At 56.8% G+C, this 16,979-nt stretch overlaps 5 protein-coding genes across 5 annotated transcripts; 2 read left to right on the forward strand and 3 right to left on the reverse strand.

The window, feature by feature from the left end:
• Positions 1 to 1,743: 1,743 nt before the first annotated feature.
• Positions 1,744 to 4,881, reverse strand: GGTG_13406 (hypothetical protein; the record flags this gene model as incomplete). The annotated part of the gene is made up of 4 exons (XM_009231312.1): positions 1,744 to 3,186; positions 3,264 to 3,796; positions 4,109 to 4,365; positions 4,757 to 4,881. The coding sequence occupies 4 exons, from the start codon at positions 4,879 to 4,881 to the stop codon at positions 1,897 to 1,899; spliced, it is 2,205 nt and encodes a 734-aa protein (XP_009229576.1). The 3' UTR covers positions 1,744 to 1,896.
• Positions 4,882 to 5,154: 273 nt separating this feature from the next.
• On the forward strand, positions 5,155 to 10,179 carry GGTG_13407 (hypothetical protein; the record flags this gene model as incomplete). The annotated part of the gene is made up of 7 exons (XM_009231313.1): positions 5,155 to 7,015; positions 7,497 to 7,558; positions 7,792 to 7,907; positions 8,307 to 8,673; positions 8,983 to 9,331; positions 9,434 to 9,456; positions 9,621 to 10,179. The coding sequence occupies 7 exons, from the start codon at positions 5,155 to 5,157 to the stop codon at positions 9,993 to 9,995; spliced, it is 3,153 nt and encodes a 1,050-aa protein (XP_009229577.1). The 3' UTR covers positions 9,996 to 10,179.
• A 915-nt stretch (positions 10,180 to 11,094) lies between these two features.
• GGTG_13408 (hypothetical protein) lies at positions 11,095 to 11,403 on the reverse strand (the record flags this gene model as incomplete). The annotated part of the gene is made up of 1 exon (XM_009231314.1): positions 11,095 to 11,403. A coding segment is annotated over one exon (309 nt), but the record flags the coding sequence as incomplete, so codon positions are not given.
• Positions 11,404 to 12,437: 1,034 nt separating this feature from the next.
• GGTG_13409 (hypothetical protein) lies at positions 12,438 to 14,350 on the reverse strand (the record flags this gene model as incomplete). Its single annotated transcript, XM_009231315.1, has 6 exons — positions 12,438 to 12,473; positions 12,552 to 12,610; positions 12,676 to 12,783; positions 12,862 to 13,083; positions 13,375 to 13,594; positions 13,682 to 14,350. 6 exons carry the CDS (start codon positions 14,348 to 14,350, stop codon positions 12,438 to 12,440), a joined length of 1,314 nt encoding a protein of 437 aa, XP_009229579.1.
• Positions 14,351 to 15,801: 1,451 nt separating this feature from the next.
• On the forward strand, positions 15,802 to 16,473 carry GGTG_13410 (hypothetical protein; the record flags this gene model as incomplete). The annotated part of the gene is made up of 2 exons (XM_009231316.1): positions 15,802 to 15,910; positions 16,226 to 16,473. The coding sequence occupies 2 exons, from the start codon at positions 15,802 to 15,804 to the stop codon at positions 16,471 to 16,473; spliced, it is 357 nt and encodes a 118-aa protein (XP_009229580.1).
• Positions 16,474 to 16,979: the final 506 nt, after the last annotated feature.

Here is a 16,979-nt window from a genome sequence, read left to right on the forward strand (position 1 = left end):
GGCCCGTGTGCGGTCGCCGCCACAACGTGGCGCGGTCGCCGTGGATGCGTCGCGATGCCAGATCGGCTTAATTATCACGGGGCGGCGCGAGAACTAGGCAGCATGGTCTGATATTCGTGGTTGCACGAGGAGTGCAACATCCATCGTGGCCTGGGTGCGGGAGCTATGTCATGGCATCTGGTGGGGCGGAGCACGTGCCTAGTCACCTGACTAGACACGTGCGTAAGTCACAGGTGTGCTTGTGACGCTTACCCCCCTCGTCGAAAAGAAGCGCCCTCCGAGGTCTAGTATATATGAATACCAATCTATCTAAGATCGTGGGCTACGTCGGCGCTGAGTGTTCCTCCTTTTGACCCATGCTGGCGGCGGGGGGTGACCTGGGTGAGAGTTATGGAACTCCCGGGTGGCGTCGTCACAGCCTTTCAAGTCTGCGACTGGCTGCCACGAAGGTGGATGTGGTGGCTTCCATTGAACATGGTATTGCCAGCGCCCGTTGTCAGCTTTGCCGTAATCCAGGATTCGGTCAAACTCCCATTCGATGACAGGGCAGTCGTGGTGGTCATCTGTTCGGGTCAGGACACGTCCTTGGTTTGCACGGACATCGCCTGCCGTCTGGTTCTGGCCGGGAATGCCCTCGCCTCGGCGCGGGCGGACAAGGCTGACGTGGAAAGTGTTAAAGATCCGCATGTTGTCGGGGAGCTCCAGCGTGACGGCATGACTACTGGTTTTGGTGATCCTGAAGGTCCTTCCCATTTCGGGGTTAACTTGTCCAAGGGGCGTCCTGCCTCGATATTGGTTGTGTTAAGCATAACCCAGTCGTTAACATGGTAGACAGGGGCGTCTTCGCGGCGGGTGTTGGCGTTCTTCTCGTAACGGTCTTGGGCTTGGCGTGATATGGCTTTGAGCTGGTCAAGGATGGCTATGAAGCGGTTGGCTATTTCTTGAGCGTTGAAAAACTCGCGGCGTTGGGGTCCGGAAAGGTCTGGCGGTGCAGGCCGTGGGGGTTCCACACCCATGCGCGGGTGAAAGCCGTAGTTTGCAAAAAATGGAGACACTCCAGTCGTCTCAGAGACCATGTTGTTCCCGGCAAAGGGCTCGGCCCAAGATACATCCCAAGGACACCTCGTTCACCAGGAAAACCTTGTGCCAGCCGGTCAACATGGCAATTGACTGCGGCCAGAAGGCTTTTTGCTGGTCCTCGCAATAAAGGGTGGCAAAGGCGATTCGTTTAGGAGAGAAAGGCAGTCGAGTTGGGGCAGCTGGTGGTGGGTGAGCATAATTTATGTGCAGCCCCGGCTGTGGTTAGGACAGGGGCGATCTGATAAACTGATGGGGGAGGGTGGAGATGGAGAGGGAAGAGAAGGAGAAGAGAGAAGGGAAAGACACGACCGCGGTCGGCTGCCGAATTTCGTCCTGGGCGTTGGGTCTTCAGGAAATTCCAGACTTAGCCAGCTGCGGGTGTAGTGGCAACTGATCTGTGGAGCGTGGAACGGCGTCTTGGGCGGTGTGGAGAGAGTATTAGTCATCACGGGAAAGACCCACTAGTTTTCCTACCTTTGAGGGCCTCCCTCGCGTTGGCCTGGAGGGCCCTAGCCTAGGTCAATTGTTTTAGCGGAAAAGGCCCCCTTTGCAGCCACACTGCCGAAAGCTATGCGCCGTCTAGGGCAGGCAGGTGATTGAACGAGCGGTTCGAACGATCCGATTCATTGGAAAATTTCCCTGCCGTCATCCATCCGCATCCGCGGCCCTCCCCCCTTGTTCAGGGATGATGCATATGGGTTGGAACACAAGTGGCTGAATTGGAACTCGCGGTTGGTTTGGTGCTTTCGGTGGGTTTTGGCACTACAGTCCAAAGGAGAACAGGAGAACACAAAAGAATACAAGACTAGTGTCTGGTTAAACAACCCTAAAGACTTCCTCGCGAACTTCTTCCCTGTCAAGCATGTCCACAGACTCCCCATTCATAAACCCATGCATGTAGCACTCTCCAACCATCAAGTAGTGCTGAGAGCCTAGACAGGGGCGGAGACAAAACGGCATCTTCCCGCCGAAGAGCACGTAGACAACGTCGCCCTCCTCCATGACTCCCGGCCCCATCACATAGTACCCCTTGGTCGTCCGGGCAAACTTTCGCTGGCTCGACGCGCCGGTCGCCGCACGGCCCCATTTTTGCGCGTCTCCCTGGTCGGCCAGCGAGCAGAGCTCCGGAGAGATGAGCGCCCTGTCCACCACGGCGGCGAGGTAGGCAGCGGCGTGCGCGAGCCATTTCCGCTGTGGGATGGCGCCGTAGTCCTCGAGGGCGTGGTCCTGCCAATAAATGGCCATGCAGCCATTGCTCAGCGTCTGGGTGTAGGCGAAGAAGCTGCTGCTGCTCCCCCCTCCCCCGCCGGCATACTCGTCGCTGAGATCGAAGCCGTTTGTCTTCCCGCAGACGTCCGTCCATAGAACTTCGATTGCGGCCCGCTCCCTGTCCCCCTTGGCGGTTTTCCGATCGTGAAACCCCCCCTTTTGCAGCAGGTCGGAGCAGGCTTCGATCCGGTCCATCTCTATTCCGCGAATCTCGAGCACCTTTGAATCGCGGATGCTCATATTGGGCTTCGTCAGGCCGCAGGCGCGGTGAGGGCTGGTGGGTTCCGACATGATGTGTCCGTGGTGGGTTCTCCAGTCCGGCACCCACGACGGCAGCGTATGGCCCCTTTGCCCTTGTGGAATTTCGGCCGCGAAAGGGAGTTTCGTATGCTGCACGGCCCCAAGGGTGATAAGGGACTCGTCGTCCCCGATCAGGGCTCTTACGGCCACGTCAGTGTAAACCTCCTCGACCGAGCTCGAATAGTCCGCCGTCAGCGCCTTCAGCTCGCTATTGCGTCCCGCGCGGATGGAGTAATGGCCCAGCATGGCGAACACGCGGTCTCGGTCGTCGCTGACCTTCAGGTGTCTTGCACGGTGGAGCCCGTAAAGGAAGCTGAAGCGGTTATCGTGCCGGCTAATTTTTTCGGGCTCGACAAAGCGGCGGTAGAGATACTTGATTTCCGACGTCGCCACTTTAAACTTAACCCTCAGGTAATGGTATTCTGCGAGTTTTTCGCATACGTCGTGCAGCTCGTCCCACGCCATTTCCGCTTTCCCCCAAAGCAGGGTTGCAGGCGCCTTGGTGCCGATCTCCTGAACGATCCAGCCGCGTTGGAACTATGGTGGCATTCCTCTAATCAGCATCGGCATTCCCATTCCAAATGACGAGGAGTCTCGCGCTCAATCAAACTAACCCATGGTAGATCCGTTATGTTTTTCAGGGGTTTCCAGGCCGATTGGTCGGCCAGATTATCGGTGCTAGCGGTTTTAAAGATGGGATGCTTTTTGTCGGCGAGGAGCCCGGCCAGCTCTCGCACAAAGCCGAAGGCCTTTTCCGCCAAATGGTGCTCGTCGAGGCCGAGCCAAACCTGTATGCTGCTCCCGCCGCGGTAGATCCGGTTCATGAACTGCACCTGCTGCGACCTTTCTGCTTCGTTGCCCTGGTCGATGCAGATCTGGTCGGCCCACACGCGCCGCGGCCCCGTCTGCAACCGGAGCTGCCGCAGGGCGTGGTATAGGCTCGCCGTAATGGAGAGCTCTGCATCGGGTAGACGTATCTTGTGCGTGAGCGTGTCGTTTCCCCAAACGTACGAGAGAGGCTCGTAAGCCCCGATATCGTCGACGGCGGCGAGCTCAAGCAACCCCGTGAGAGGGTCGTCGGGGTTTCCGCCCCATAGCGTCAAGATTCGGATGGTATTTTGGGGCAGGGGCTGATAAGTGTAAGTGTCTGGTTGATGATTTTTAGAGACCCTCCCGAAGATGCGAGAGAGGAGGTGGCCCATCTCGACGGAAGAAAGATTGTAGAAAGTCCTTACAGGGTGGGAATTAATTAGCCCTTCATTCGGAAGCACACTACGGATGGAACAATGCCCCTTGGTAAGGTAGTTATTTGCCTGGCATTGGTGACCACCACCCGGGGCAGGCCCAAGCGGACGACCACCGCGGCAGGCCATTTTCCAGCTACCAATTCTCCTTTGATTTTGTTGGTTTGGCGCAGTTGGTGACCGCATGTGATATATGCGGCCGTCACGCATCTTACCAGTAAGGTTTGACCTCGCGATCCAGTCTTTGTCCTTGGCGGCTGCCTTGCGTCTGGTGCTGGCCCCAATCGGGAGACCGTAGTGGCAATTCGGGCCCGAGGTTGGGCGTCTGCGTTTCATCAGGTCGCGAGGAGGTTCTCGCCCGGTTTCTTTGGCTCGTTTGGCGTTTGGTCGGCGTGCGTGACCTGGTTGGGTGACGGCGGCGGCGGCGGGTTGGGCATCGTGCGGTTCCGGTTCGCCAACGGGGCACTGACGACTTTAATTGTTTAGTCCCGCTAGTTTTCCGGGTGCACGCACAGCCCATGCGGGAAAAAGTATTATTGGGAATGTCGTCGAAGCGTTTGCTTTGCCTCTCAGTGTTTTGCTCGTTCCGCGACGCTAATTTACATTTGTAGCTGTCTTTTTTGAAGCCCAGTCCCATCACGACCAGCTCCCATCACGACCAGCCATCGATATGACGCAGTAGGATACCCTATCTTAGGCACTACCTGGAGTACTACCTAAATACTGACTGAATAGCTCCCACCATGGCGCTTAATAGCCCGCAAGAGCCTCCGAAGGACGACGAGGAGGAAGAGCTTCTGAAAGAGCTTTCGAAGAAGGACGACAAACTGGAAGAACTTCTGAAAGAGCTTAAAGAAGTTTACGACAGCGAGGTCCGCGAGTACCAGCGATGTTTGAAAATAGTTGCCCAAGACCTGGGACACGTGCTGGCCCAGGAGGCCATCCGGCACCTCCCCGTCGCCGCGCGGGTGAAAGCCTGGGATTCCATCTGCGGCACCGCGCAGCGCCGGCAGGAGGACAGGCTGAAAGCCCATAAAACCCGGAAGATGATGGCGGAGCAGAAACAGGACTGGAAGGAGCATTTCAAGCGCTATAGGATGAGCGAAAAAAATATCGGATACTTCAAAAACCAGGACGAGCTCGCGCGCGCCTTCCACGATATGCTCGGCGCGCGGATCGTACTTTACTTCCCCAGCGACAAAAAAAAACGGTGGAACTCCTGCGCGGCGCAGGCTACGTGGACGCCAAAAACGCGAAGAAAATGGGCGGGCTGGCGGATCCCAAGCGGCTGCGGAAGCTCTATGAACACTGGCACGAAGCGTCGAAAACCGGTGCCCGCCCCGCCGACGACCTCGACCTGGACGGCTCCGATACGCAATTTTCGGGGTATAGCGCCATACACTTGACCGTGAAAGTGCCCGAGCGGCTGCGGCCGCGGGACCTAACACCGCAAGCGGAGGCCATCTGGGCGGGGCGCGTGGTAGAGATCCAAGCCGGCACCGTCATTATGCACGCCTGGGCCGAGATCGAGCACGACATCACCTACAAATCGCACGGGCGCGGGGTGCCTTCGGACGAGAAGGCCATGCTGGATATGCTCAACGGGCTCGCCCTCGCTAGCGAGGTGGGCATGCGGAGTTTCAAGTCGCCGTCTATGTCGGAGTCGCCAGCCACCCGGTCAGAGGAGGAGGTGCGCAGCTGGTTGCACCAGTTCTACATCAAGGAAAATCGCAGCACGCCGAGCGAGTGGGTCGACGTGGATCTCCTCCGGGGCTACCTCAAGGACCACAAAAACCAGCGAAACGAATTCTTAAATCTCGCAAAAGAGGCCTGGTCGATGCTGGAAGGGCATGAAAGCAGGATGGGCCTCAAGTTGGACCACTTCCTCCCTCGCGTCATCATGCACAACAACCAAATGACTTATGAAGTGCTTAATGACTTAATAGAGGCGGCCTGCCGCGGCGTCGGCCTGCTGCAGGCTGCATACGACGGGCAGGAGGCAGTCGTTAGGCTGCTGCTGGAGAAGGGAGTTGATAAAGAGTCGAAGGGAGTTGGTAAAGAGTCGAAGGGAGTTGACAACGAGTCGAAGGGGGTTGACAAAAAGTCGAAAGGAGTTGATATAGAGTCGAAGGACAGCGACGGCGACACGCCGCTATCGCTGGCCGCGATCAGGGGGCACGAGGCGGTTGTCAGGCTGCTGCTCGAAAATGGTGCGGACCAGGAAGCGAGAAACAGGAACGGCAGCACGCCGCTGCTGTGGGCCGCCGCAAGGGGACGTGAAGCGGTCGTCAGGCTCCTGCTCGAAAATGGCGCCAGCTGGGAGGCAAAGGACAACGACGGTAACACAGCACTATCGTGGGCGGCGAGGCAGGGCCACGAGGCGGTCGAGCAGCTGCTGCGTGACAAGGCCGCTGCTGAGCGCACGTCGGCAGATGACGATCTCAACCCGACGCCGCCGTCGTCAGCCACCAAAGGCGATCAGGATTCCGGTGCGGGGCTACTGCTCAACAAGGGCATGCGAATCGAACCGGCCAGCGCGGATAGCATGCGGCCGCCATCGCCAGTCGCCGCTGAGAAAACGCGCCAGGCTGTCGTGCGTCTACTGCTCGAAAAAGGCGCAGACACCGAGTCGGCAGGCAGGTCTGAAAAGACGCCGCTGCTACTCGCCGCCGAGGAGGGGGACGAGGCCGCCGTTAAGCGGCTACTCGATGCAGGCAACGTCGACGTTGATTCGAAAAACCAGTACGGGTCTACCCCGCTGTCGCGGGCTGCAGGATTTGGGCGCGGAGCCGTCGTTAAGCTGCTGCTTGGTACAGGCAAAGTCGAGATCGATTCGAAAAACCAATACGGGTTTACGCTGTTAGCACGAGCTGCTTATAACGGGCACGAAACCGTTGTTAGACAGCTGCTCGACACAGGCAAAGTCGACGTCGATTCGAAAAACCAGGACGGGGGGACGCCGTTGTCGTGGGCTGCGGAAATGGGCCACGAAGCTATCGTTGAATTGCTGCTTAATACAAGCAACGTCGACGTCGATTTGAAAAACCGGTACGGGTTTACGCCGTTATCGAGGGCTGCAGGAAACGGGCACGAGGCCGTCGTTAAGCGGCTGCTTGATACAGGTAAGGTCGATGTCGATTCGAAAGACCAATACGGGGTGACGCCGTTATCGCGGGCTATGGAAAAGGGGCACGAAGCCGTTGTCAAGCTACTGCGCGATAGAAAAGGGGAAAATTAGGGGGCCACGGGAGTGGGAACAGATTCGGGGTCAATGGGTACCGTGGAAATCCTATTCGGGTGTTAGTATTACTTGGAACTTCCTATCCCGACTCTTGCGTATTGGGTTCTGGCGTGCAATCGTTGGCTGGGATGTTCGAAGCCGGGACCGGGAGACAGGCCATCGCGAGGCGGCCGCCGCTGCTTGTTCTTGCTTGTGCGAATCGGACGAGACGGGGGAGCGTTCGGCTCCTGCACCGGCAAGGGGTGGGTCGCAAAGGCAGAAGAGAGCCTTTTTTTTTTTTTTTTTCCGTCGTTCCTTTTTGGTTCTTGTCTGGAAAGCGCGCGCAGGCTGGATGCTGGGAGCTGAGAGTTAACATTATATAGTGCAACATAAGATACAAGCTCCTGAGGCTGTCGATGTTGGGAATCGGGATCGGACTCGGGAGGTGCGTGAGCGAGCGGATCTCGGCGCAAAAAGGCATTGCGTCGAAGGCATCTCTCGGACGCGGGGACAGGCAACGGCAGTATTGCGCCTGTTCTTCTGTGTCGACTCCAACTGTCTGCCGATACCTCCATCCTTTGTTTTTAGGGCATGAAATGGAAGCCTTTCTAAATCGCGGCGTGCATTCCTCACCGAATCCGAGTTCCAGACGGCATTTTCCTGACAGCCGCGGCCAAGCTCTCTCGCCGCGGTGCGCGTCCCGAAACCTGCCTGCCGCGACCGAGTGCGGGCGGTGCTGGGAATGGATTCTACGACCAGGAGAAGCTCATAGGCTGCTGTGATCCGCTGGTCAAGTTTGCCGCACAAACGGGGGCCCGCTCCGCCTCGTCCCTATCCACCACTCGGTGCTGGAGTACAGTCGGGAAGAGGCCAACAGCATCATCTCCCGCCTCTGCACCACGAATCTTCTTCTCCCTTTCGGCGCCCGTACAACCCAAAGAGCGAGGAGAGACAGATGTGGGAGAACAAAGTGGCTTGCCGCAGCCATGGCCTGGGGGCGGGCGACGCTAAACAACGCTTTGAGACGACACCAAGACGAGGGTAGAAAACGTGCTCTGCTGGGCCGAGATATGCTGGTACAGCAACAGGAAGGCCGAGCACTTCTCCGAGCCGGCTTTCCGCCACCCCGAATTCCCCGACTAGGGTGCCCGTTCTCGGGACCTGGCAACTCAAGCGCTAGCACCAACGCCAAGACCACCCCCATCATCATCACCTTCGTCGTCGCCATCGTCTGTAGAATCATTGCCACCACCATCTGAGCCCCCAAAGTACGCGCCAGTCGCTGCCCAAAAAGCCGGACCGACCGTGTCAGCAACGGACAAGCACACAGGCCCTGCTCCGTTCGCCGCCTACCTCTGCGGCTGGGCCTACGTCGTCGGCGACATCACTGTCACGCTCGCCGTGCAGTTCGGCACCACCGTCTTCTTCGCTGCCTGCACCAACATGTTCCAGACCGAGGCCGCCGACCCCATCTGGCGAGGGACCACCTACCGGGTCTTTTTGGTCTTCCTGGGCGTGGCGCTACGTTGCAGCGCCATCTCAATCTTTTGGCAACCGTTGGTTCGCCACCTGGATGTGGATGTGTTTCACCCATTCTCCCTCGCTCAGACTAACCGGGCACACCCCTGATGTCTTCTGGATTTTCGCCGGCCTCTTTGCCATCCTCGTGACGGTCCTTGCCATCGCCGAGAACGGTTGCGCACAACGCAGCCTACGTCTTTGGCGACTTTGAGCCGACCTCGGGCTGGCCGGCCGGGAGGTCGCTCTGCATCGGCCTGCTGCTCGCCCAGCCGATGCCTACCATTATTAAAAGCGCCGTCGGGTTGTCAGGCGCCGCCATCTCCCTGCTGCTGCCGCTTATGGTGCTAGCCATCTTGTGCGGCGTCGCCTGCACCACGGCCGCGTCGCGCTGCACCTGGGCCTTTGCCCGCGACGGTGCCATCCCGGGCGCCCGATGGTGGAGCAAGGTCCGTCCACCCTACGCTTGACCTGCCTCTCAATGCTATGAAGCTGTCCATGGTCATCCAGATCGCCCTGGGGCTCATCTGGTTCGGGTCGCCCGTAGTCTTCAACGCTCTCTCGGGCGTTGGCGTCATCTCGCTGACCCTGGCGTACGCCATGGCCATTGTCGCCGCTGTGATCGGCCGCCGCGAGCAGATGAAGGGCGCCAAGTTCCCGCTGGGCAAGTTCGCCTGGCTCGCCAACAGCATCGCCCTCGGTAAGTCCGTTATCCATTCGGTGTGAATCGCCCGTGCTGACATCCGCGCCACGAAATCTGTGTTGCGAGGCTTAGACGCTTGTTGTTCTAACCAAGCCATAGCGGGTTCAGGAGTTCGGCCGCGAGTGTACCCTACCCTTCTCGCGCTTCTGGGCCAGCGACCGGCCCATTAATTCCCCGCTGGCCTGCCTGTTCGAGCGCTGGCTCGTGTCCGCTATCGTCATGCTGGCCCTGCCGCCGTGAGTTCCCCCTGCTCTTCGCTGCGGGCTTCTCGTGCTAACGTGCCCAGTACCGCCTCATCTCTTACCCTCTTCGCCATCGTCAACGCCTTCGTTGCCAGTTGCCTGGTGCACCTCTACCTGTACCGTGCCGCATGGCGCGGAACCCGCCCATCACCGCGACGCTGCCCGTCGTCGTCTTCTTCCAGCTCAAAAACGTCTACTTCGTCGTCGCGCCGTTCGTGCCGTCCGAGGGCGGTCAGAACAGCCACGACCACCTGCCGTACTGGATCCACTGCGCTGTCAGTATTGATATCGTCTTTGTCGGCGGTGTTTACTGGTTCGTCTGGGCCGCCGCGCCACCCAGGATTGCTGAGTATGAGCTCGGCCGCGAAACCGTCGTCGACCCGATAGCCGGGCAAGAGAGAACTGCGTTCTTCCAGTAATAATATGAAGACCCAACACTTTATTGCATTTAATTCGAAGCTACAACTTCTGTACCTTCCACCAGCATTTCTTACTCAAGCGCAAATAGGAAATACTAGAAATAACAATAAATAAAGGTTTTAGCAATATTTCTCGAAAAATAAAAGCATTGTAAAAGAGCGGCCGGGAGTAACATACCGGGTAGTTTGAAGCCTTATCCTTCAGCGGTATGAAAGTGACCTCGGAGCTTTCGTAAAGGATGTAAGACCTACAGCGGCCCCCCGAAGGAACTTCCGGGATCTCGTCGTCCATTATCGCCAGTTTGAACTCCCCTCGCTGAATCCGATATCCGCCCCTTTCTGATATAAGCTGAACCAAACAGTCGTTGTGGAACTTACCGGACAATTCCACTTTATCCAGCTCAGGTCGCCATCTCACCAATAGTGGGGTTTCATCACCAATCGCGGCCCTGGAATTTGACTCTTCGTCACTGCCCCTCGGCTTCTTCGATGGCTTGTGGAATCGGAACACGTAGTCCAGCTTTGTATCATCTGCCATACCCGAAGGTGCCATGGCAGGAAGGACATCAAAGATGGTGTCCAGGTCCTCAGGCCCGAGCCGGACTCGGCCGGATGTGTGTTCATCGAAAAGTCGCAAATAGAGGCCAGAGGTAGGTGCCCCGAGTTGGGATACCCTCAAAGATTTCGAGAAATAACCGATGCCTGCCCACTCGCATACATCGCGTAGCACATCGGCGTTAATCCGCGTGCCCTGACTCGAATCGTTCGGGGTTTTTAGTGAATCGGCACCATAGTTGCTACAAGGCATAGGATATTAGCTAAGAAATTAGTACAGATTCGCAAGTTAACATACTGTATGGCTATAACCGTCTCATAGCCGCCATAGGCAGCCCAAACGGGACCACCGCTGTTGCCGGAGATGGTGTCTACTTTGTATTTTAAACACCTGGGGAGAAGGTGCTTAATAATACCCGAATTCGTGCTCGGGATGCCAGTGACAGTGCCGGCGTGATGGCCAGTGACAAAGCACTCGGACGCGATGGATCTTGCTACACCCAGGGCTACTGAAAACCCAAATCCTCCTTGGGATGCGTCCTTGTTAATTAAGTAGAATAGCGCCGTAATCGTTGACTCGGTTGGCAGGGCCAGGCTGGGCCTTGTAATTGCTACAGATCTTAACCTCGCTCGAATAGTTCACCGGCCTGTTCGGGCCGGGGTTTCGGAGGATTGTCAAGTCCTCAACCGGGTGGCCGCTTTCACTGATGAGGTTATGACCCGCCGTCAAGATGACGCTGTACGGGGATGCGGGCAAATTGAGGAAGAAACCTGTTCCCCAAGATACGTTTCCTTGCCCTAAAGGCTTGGTTAGTATAACTCGCTGTTTTTCAAAGGCATGTTTGCTTAACCGCCATTCAACACGCACCGTGCTTTCGGAATTGTAGTTTAACTACCCAATTGCGGCAATTGTCAGGAGCCACTTCTTTCAGCACAGTCATATGTTCCTCCTCGCCAAGGCCATCTCTCCAAGTCCGATGCCAACCGGCAGTGCTAAGTTTGCTCATTATCCCTGGAAATGCATCATTAACTGCCGTGCTTTAATTATGCGCGCTTCTTTACCAAAGTTTAGGGCTTACCAGCAGATAATTGCAGTACTACCTCCGCAAACGGAGTCTGAAAGGGGTAACGGCCCGGGAGAAACCTTTACCCCGTGTGGAACCATAAAAGAGATGAATTAAAAATCCCAAAATCGGGTCCGTATGTAAATCCCTGTGTTGGTGTCCGAGATTTTATTTTCAAAGTGGTCAGCCGCGCTTCAGCCCGGGCGGCGGCAGTGGAAGGAATGAGAATGGGGAGGAAAGGTAGAAGTGGCGGGGGCCGAAGGCATGAAAGCATTTATCGTGAAAATTAACCCCGCAATCCAGCAGCTAGTACGCGGGGCAACCGGAATGAGGGGTCCGTGGGTGCCGCGGTTAGGGAAAGGCGACCAACCAGTCAGGAAACGGAAGCCCCGACGGCAACACGTGGGTTCGAATTCATGTTTTCACCCACCATCCAGATGTGACATAGCGACACGCCCTCCACATTGGAAAACGGAACGATTTGGAACGTGCTATGTGCACTTTATAAGGTGCCACACAAAATTGTATGGTGTATTGTGTTGTGTGTGTTGAAGTACCTAGAAATAGCCGCGTTTGCACGAACCCCCTACAGTTTTATACGTGTATGCAAGCCTGCAACGAAAGAAGTGACCCGCTAGGTACCCCCAAAGGCACCCTACACATACCTGAGGAACACAAAGTGCACGCCGAGATATAAAGCCTTTCTCTGCTATAAAGAAAACCCCCCGATTTAAACCCAAAAAAGAAGAAGGGGAAAAAGAGAAAGAAAAGGAGAAAAGAAGAAGAAAAAAAGAAAAAAGGACAATCAGGATTCCTTTAAAGATCAACCCACAAGCGGCGTTTGAAGGATGTCGAAAAGCTTACCCAGTATGTATGTGTTAGCACAAGGCCTCTTAAAAAACCCCCGGGGATTAGCTGGGGGCGGCCAAACTCTTACCCGAACCTCGAGGTCTTCATCGTTCTGGTTAAACTCCACAAACCTGCCATCAAGCTGCTCTTTTCCCAGTCCAGCCCGGTTAGCGCAAAAGACCGATAAAGGAAAGGCACAAGAGTTGACTCACCTTTGCAGACGTAAACCGAGTCCCCCAGCTCCTGGCTGTTTCTCAGCTTGAGCAGAAACGCCTCCGAGTCGCTGTCGTCTCCAATTTGGCAAACAATAAACGTCACGACTATCCCAGGATCAGTAATGAATTCAAGGCTGGGCGCCAATTCCAAATGGGTCTGAAGGCTGGACAACTTGTACTTACCCTTGTCGCCATACCCCTCCCTCTTCAGCTTATCCACGCATTCTTTCAGCACCTCTGCAAACTTCCCTTTTGGCTCTGGCCACGGTGCTCCGTCGGTGATCACGCAGATCAGATATGGCCGATCCAGCCCCCCGTTGCTAAGCTGATCATAAACGAACGGCTGCAGCACCTTCCGCAGTAGGTTTGTGCCGATGTCTGTGCCACCAGATGTTTTGAGGGACTCTATATGTTGTTCCACTTGGTCGGCACTGAGCCGGTCCTAGGCGACGTCGCGATTGATGAAGCGCACATGGATGCCGCCGTCGTCTGGCACGAGCAGGCCGTATACCCGGGCGATACGCCGGGCGACTTGCCCCTGCACGGCCAGGCGCGGGATTTTGCTGTTGGCGGTTATTGGCTAGCCCATGGAGGTGCTGTCGTCTTTAACAATGCCAAATGTTAGTACCGTCCGAGAGCCTGAAAATGGGTGGATAAGGGATGGAGACACCAGACGGGAATAGCAGGGAAGCCTACCGCAGTATAGGATCGTCTGATACAGAGCCAGCTTGGTGAGCCCCTTCAGGTTCTCGGGTGTGTTGAGGGCGCTGGGGCTGTCCTTGAACCGTGCCAAGCCCTCAGCGAGCTTCTGAAGGAACTCGCTGTCTCGAGGAAAGAAGCGCTCCAAACCAGAGTCCTGCACGTATTCGTTCACACTCTCCTTGAAGTCTTGGGCCGTGGCACAGTCCTGCAGGTCCTGAGGGGGGAGGACAGAGCGTTAGTACGAAAACCCCGAATAGTTCTGTCCAAGAGAGGTGGTATGCACGCGAAATGGTTCACTCACCCGGGGCACGGACGTGTCCTTTGCGCCGCTGATTTTAAACAGTTTCTTCAACCGCCCGAAGGCGCCGGCCGCTGCAACCGTCGCGACGTTCACCCATGCAATCATGTGGCCGATGAGCCTATTAATCCTGGTGATGAAGGGAACCCGGACCTTCTTCCGCTCCTCGGCAGGAAGCAGAGCCACCACCAACAACTCGTCCTTCTTCTTCTCGGCGAGCTGCTTGGCCGTCTTGCCTTTCTGGTTCCGCTTGTCCACCTCTGCGCCGGCATCCACAAGCATTCTGGCAACAGCAGTGTCTCCGAACTGGACAACCGCTTCCATGAGCGGAGTATTGCCGGAGCCAATATTGGGCGTCACATTGAGATCGGGCTTGACCGTTGCGGCCAGGAGCAGGGAGACGATCTTTTGGCGGTAATGCGTGGTCTTGGAAGTCGCTAGCCAGAGCGCGGACTCGCCATTGGCACCTCGCCGGTTGGTGTCGGCATTCTTGGAGAGTAGGAGCTTGACGACGTCTTTTCGGCCGTGCAACACGGCGATCATCAGGGGCGTGTGCTCCTCTTTGTTATAAGCTCCATTGATGTCCCCGCCGGTAGCCATGTATAGTTCCAAAGTGTCTCGCTTCAGTGTTCCCTCCCCGGCATCTTTGCAAATGGACGTGGAGGAGCTCATGGTTGGGACGACTCTGGTGTCTTCCCTCAATCTGTGTAGTAGCAACCGAGGACGGGTGGATGAAACAGAGATTCAGAAACGGGTTTTTACCTCGTCGCCGGACTCGAGGGGTTGGTCGCCGCGAGAAGGGGCTTCGTCGTACTAACCATCAGATTTACGCTTGGCCGACCGATATAGGGACACGTTGGGCTGATTATTTTGCAGAGAGAGGGAGAACCCCCAAGGGGCGCTTCTTCCCCCCACAACGTTGCGGCTATTAGCGCCCAATTCGTCACGAGCACACACTGCCTGATGCGAAGAACCCGCTGTCATCAAATGACTCAGAAAAAGCCTGGGGCTTCTGGATAATGTGGCTTTCGATCATTGGCTTGCGATCAAAAATGCAGTTTTAGCTTTGCCTTTGGCATTATCAATTTTCTTCATTGGCTTAGCATGCTCCAATGAGCTGCTCGTGCCATCCCTTCAAGTGCTATTAGGTGCCTGCAAGCCGATCCCCCTTTCTCGGCCAGCCAAATATTTTCATTAAGGATAAAATCTCCAAACTTATTCCTATTCTGGCGTGCAGGCATTTAACGGCACTTAAAGGGATGGGGAGGAGTCATTGAGCAGTCAGGAAAGCCCGTCGCCTTTGGATTAGGCAAGTTCAATCAGTCTGAACGAAAATGGCCCACCACCGACCGAAAACTGTTTGCCTGCCTACAGATGCACAGGAAGTTTGGCCATCTGCTACAAGGCAATGACATGGTGGACTGGTCACAAAGCGCTTGAAGCGCTCCGCACCACCCTCGCTATTTCCCCCCGCCGAGTCCATTGCGCGGAAACTCTCAATCAATTCCCATTTGTGGTAAAATACCGCAAAGGCAAGGGCATGCATGTCGATGGCATGACACGTCACTCCACTTTCGAAAAAGAGGCTGGGCTTGGAGGAACTGATTTGCTACTAGAGCCCGAGAAGTTACCTAGCGCGCCCACTCGGCGCAAGGAGAGCCTGTAGGGTGACCGTAACCTCCTGCTGGAGGCGGTGGCGGTCCTCCGAAGCCGCGGCCCTGGCTCTGTTGACGACTAGGCGGTGCTGCGGAATTGCCTCGCAGCCAAGTGTCCACCTCCGTTTGAGCTGTGGAGCCTGAGCCTTGTTGGTTGTGAGCCGTGGTGCTGTATTGTCCGTGGACCCAGTACGGGTTGGCTTGATGCTGTCCGTCAGTCGCAGCAACGCTGCTGCTCGGCGCCACGGGGGGTTGGCACGCCTGCGGATGGGGTGCTGCCATCGTCTGCGCCGCTTCTGCCGTGGTAGTGACCGCTTGGGGGTGCAGTCGCCGGTCTAGTTGTGTAGTGAGGTACGTCTTTAGGAGCAGAGGAAGTTCCTGTGGCCGGATGCCACACCATCTCCTGCTAAGCGAGTGGTGGTACCGTTGAAGTTGGTGCCGCCGCGGGGGCCGACTATCCCTGGACAGATGGGTGTATTTGGGTTCCGCGACTGCCAAGCACGGGCGAGCCTTCGACTGAAGCTGTCGGGACATCCGGGTCCTCGTATCCTGACACTACCCAAGGGAGTCGTGAACGGTATGTTGGGTGGCTTGGGTCACTGGGCCTGCTTGTGTCTCCCACGCAACGGCCCCTGGGCCGGCAGCCTCTAGTCAGAAACTATTACTCGCAGTACGGAAGCTGCTCATGCTTGGATATCGGACTAAGCCCAGTGACGGTCGAGGGTGAGCATTGTCCCTCGTGAGGTCGAAGGCGGCGGACTGATGGGCTCGACCAGCCGTCACCAAGCCGGCAGGTGAACTCTCTCCGAGCCTCGGAGACTCAGCCTTCTCTTGCGCCAACATTCTCTCGAGCGTCTGCTGATTGGTTTGGAGTATCTGAAGGTCTTGGAAGGTCCCGTTGTACAGCTCGCTTGCCTGGTCTCGGCTGTTTCGAAGGCTCGCTTAAAGGTCGGACTGCCCCTTATCCAGGCGTTAGAGCGTCTCGGTAATGGCGGAGGACACGCTGGCGTTAGCTCGGTGCGTTCACTCTTTCTCGCGACCTTGTTGGATCTGAACGGCGCTGGAGGATCCTCCTGTCGCAAGCCGCACTCTGAGACTGTCGCCGCTGTCGAGGAAGATGTCGGCCGGCTCGATACGTAATTGGGGTCCGTGGGCTCGGCCGATAATGTGTGGCTCGTGGCGTCGGTCTCGAAGGCTCAGCCGAAGGTGTTCTCGCCAGAGGTAGAGGGGGCGAGACGTGGCCGGGTCACGGTAGGTAGGAGAGTCTTTTCGGTCGCAGAGGCCCTGTCGAGGCCGACTAGTCTAGCTCAGCCCTGTCGAGACCGACTAATCTAGCTCAGCCCTTGTCTTGGCGCCTGCTTCCTTTGTGTCAGCTCTTCAATGCCGTCAGGGCTGCCCTCCGGCCCGTTCCTTGACTAGCCAGTGGCCTTACCTGTGCTCCTTGTTGCGAATCGCCCAAGTCGAGGGCGTTCAGTGGCGGTGGACGTTGTGCTGTTCCGGCGCCTTTGAGCTGGGCCGCGAGCGAATGGCGGGCGGGGCCACCGGGTAAGCTAGGGCTAGGCAGGCAGCGACCAAAGACACTCCACCAAGGGTTACCTTTTGCCCAGGGCTGTTTGCTCCATAATGCATGGACTGCGACTTTAATT

The sequence above is a fragment of the Gaeumannomyces tritici genome, assembly GCF_000145635.1.
Source record: "Gaeumannomyces tritici R3-111a-1 unplaced genomic scaffold supercont2.13, whole genome shotgun sequence".
In the NCBI taxonomy this organism is placed as follows: domain Eukaryota; kingdom Fungi; phylum Ascomycota; class Sordariomycetes; order Magnaporthales; family Magnaporthaceae; genus Gaeumannomyces; species Gaeumannomyces tritici.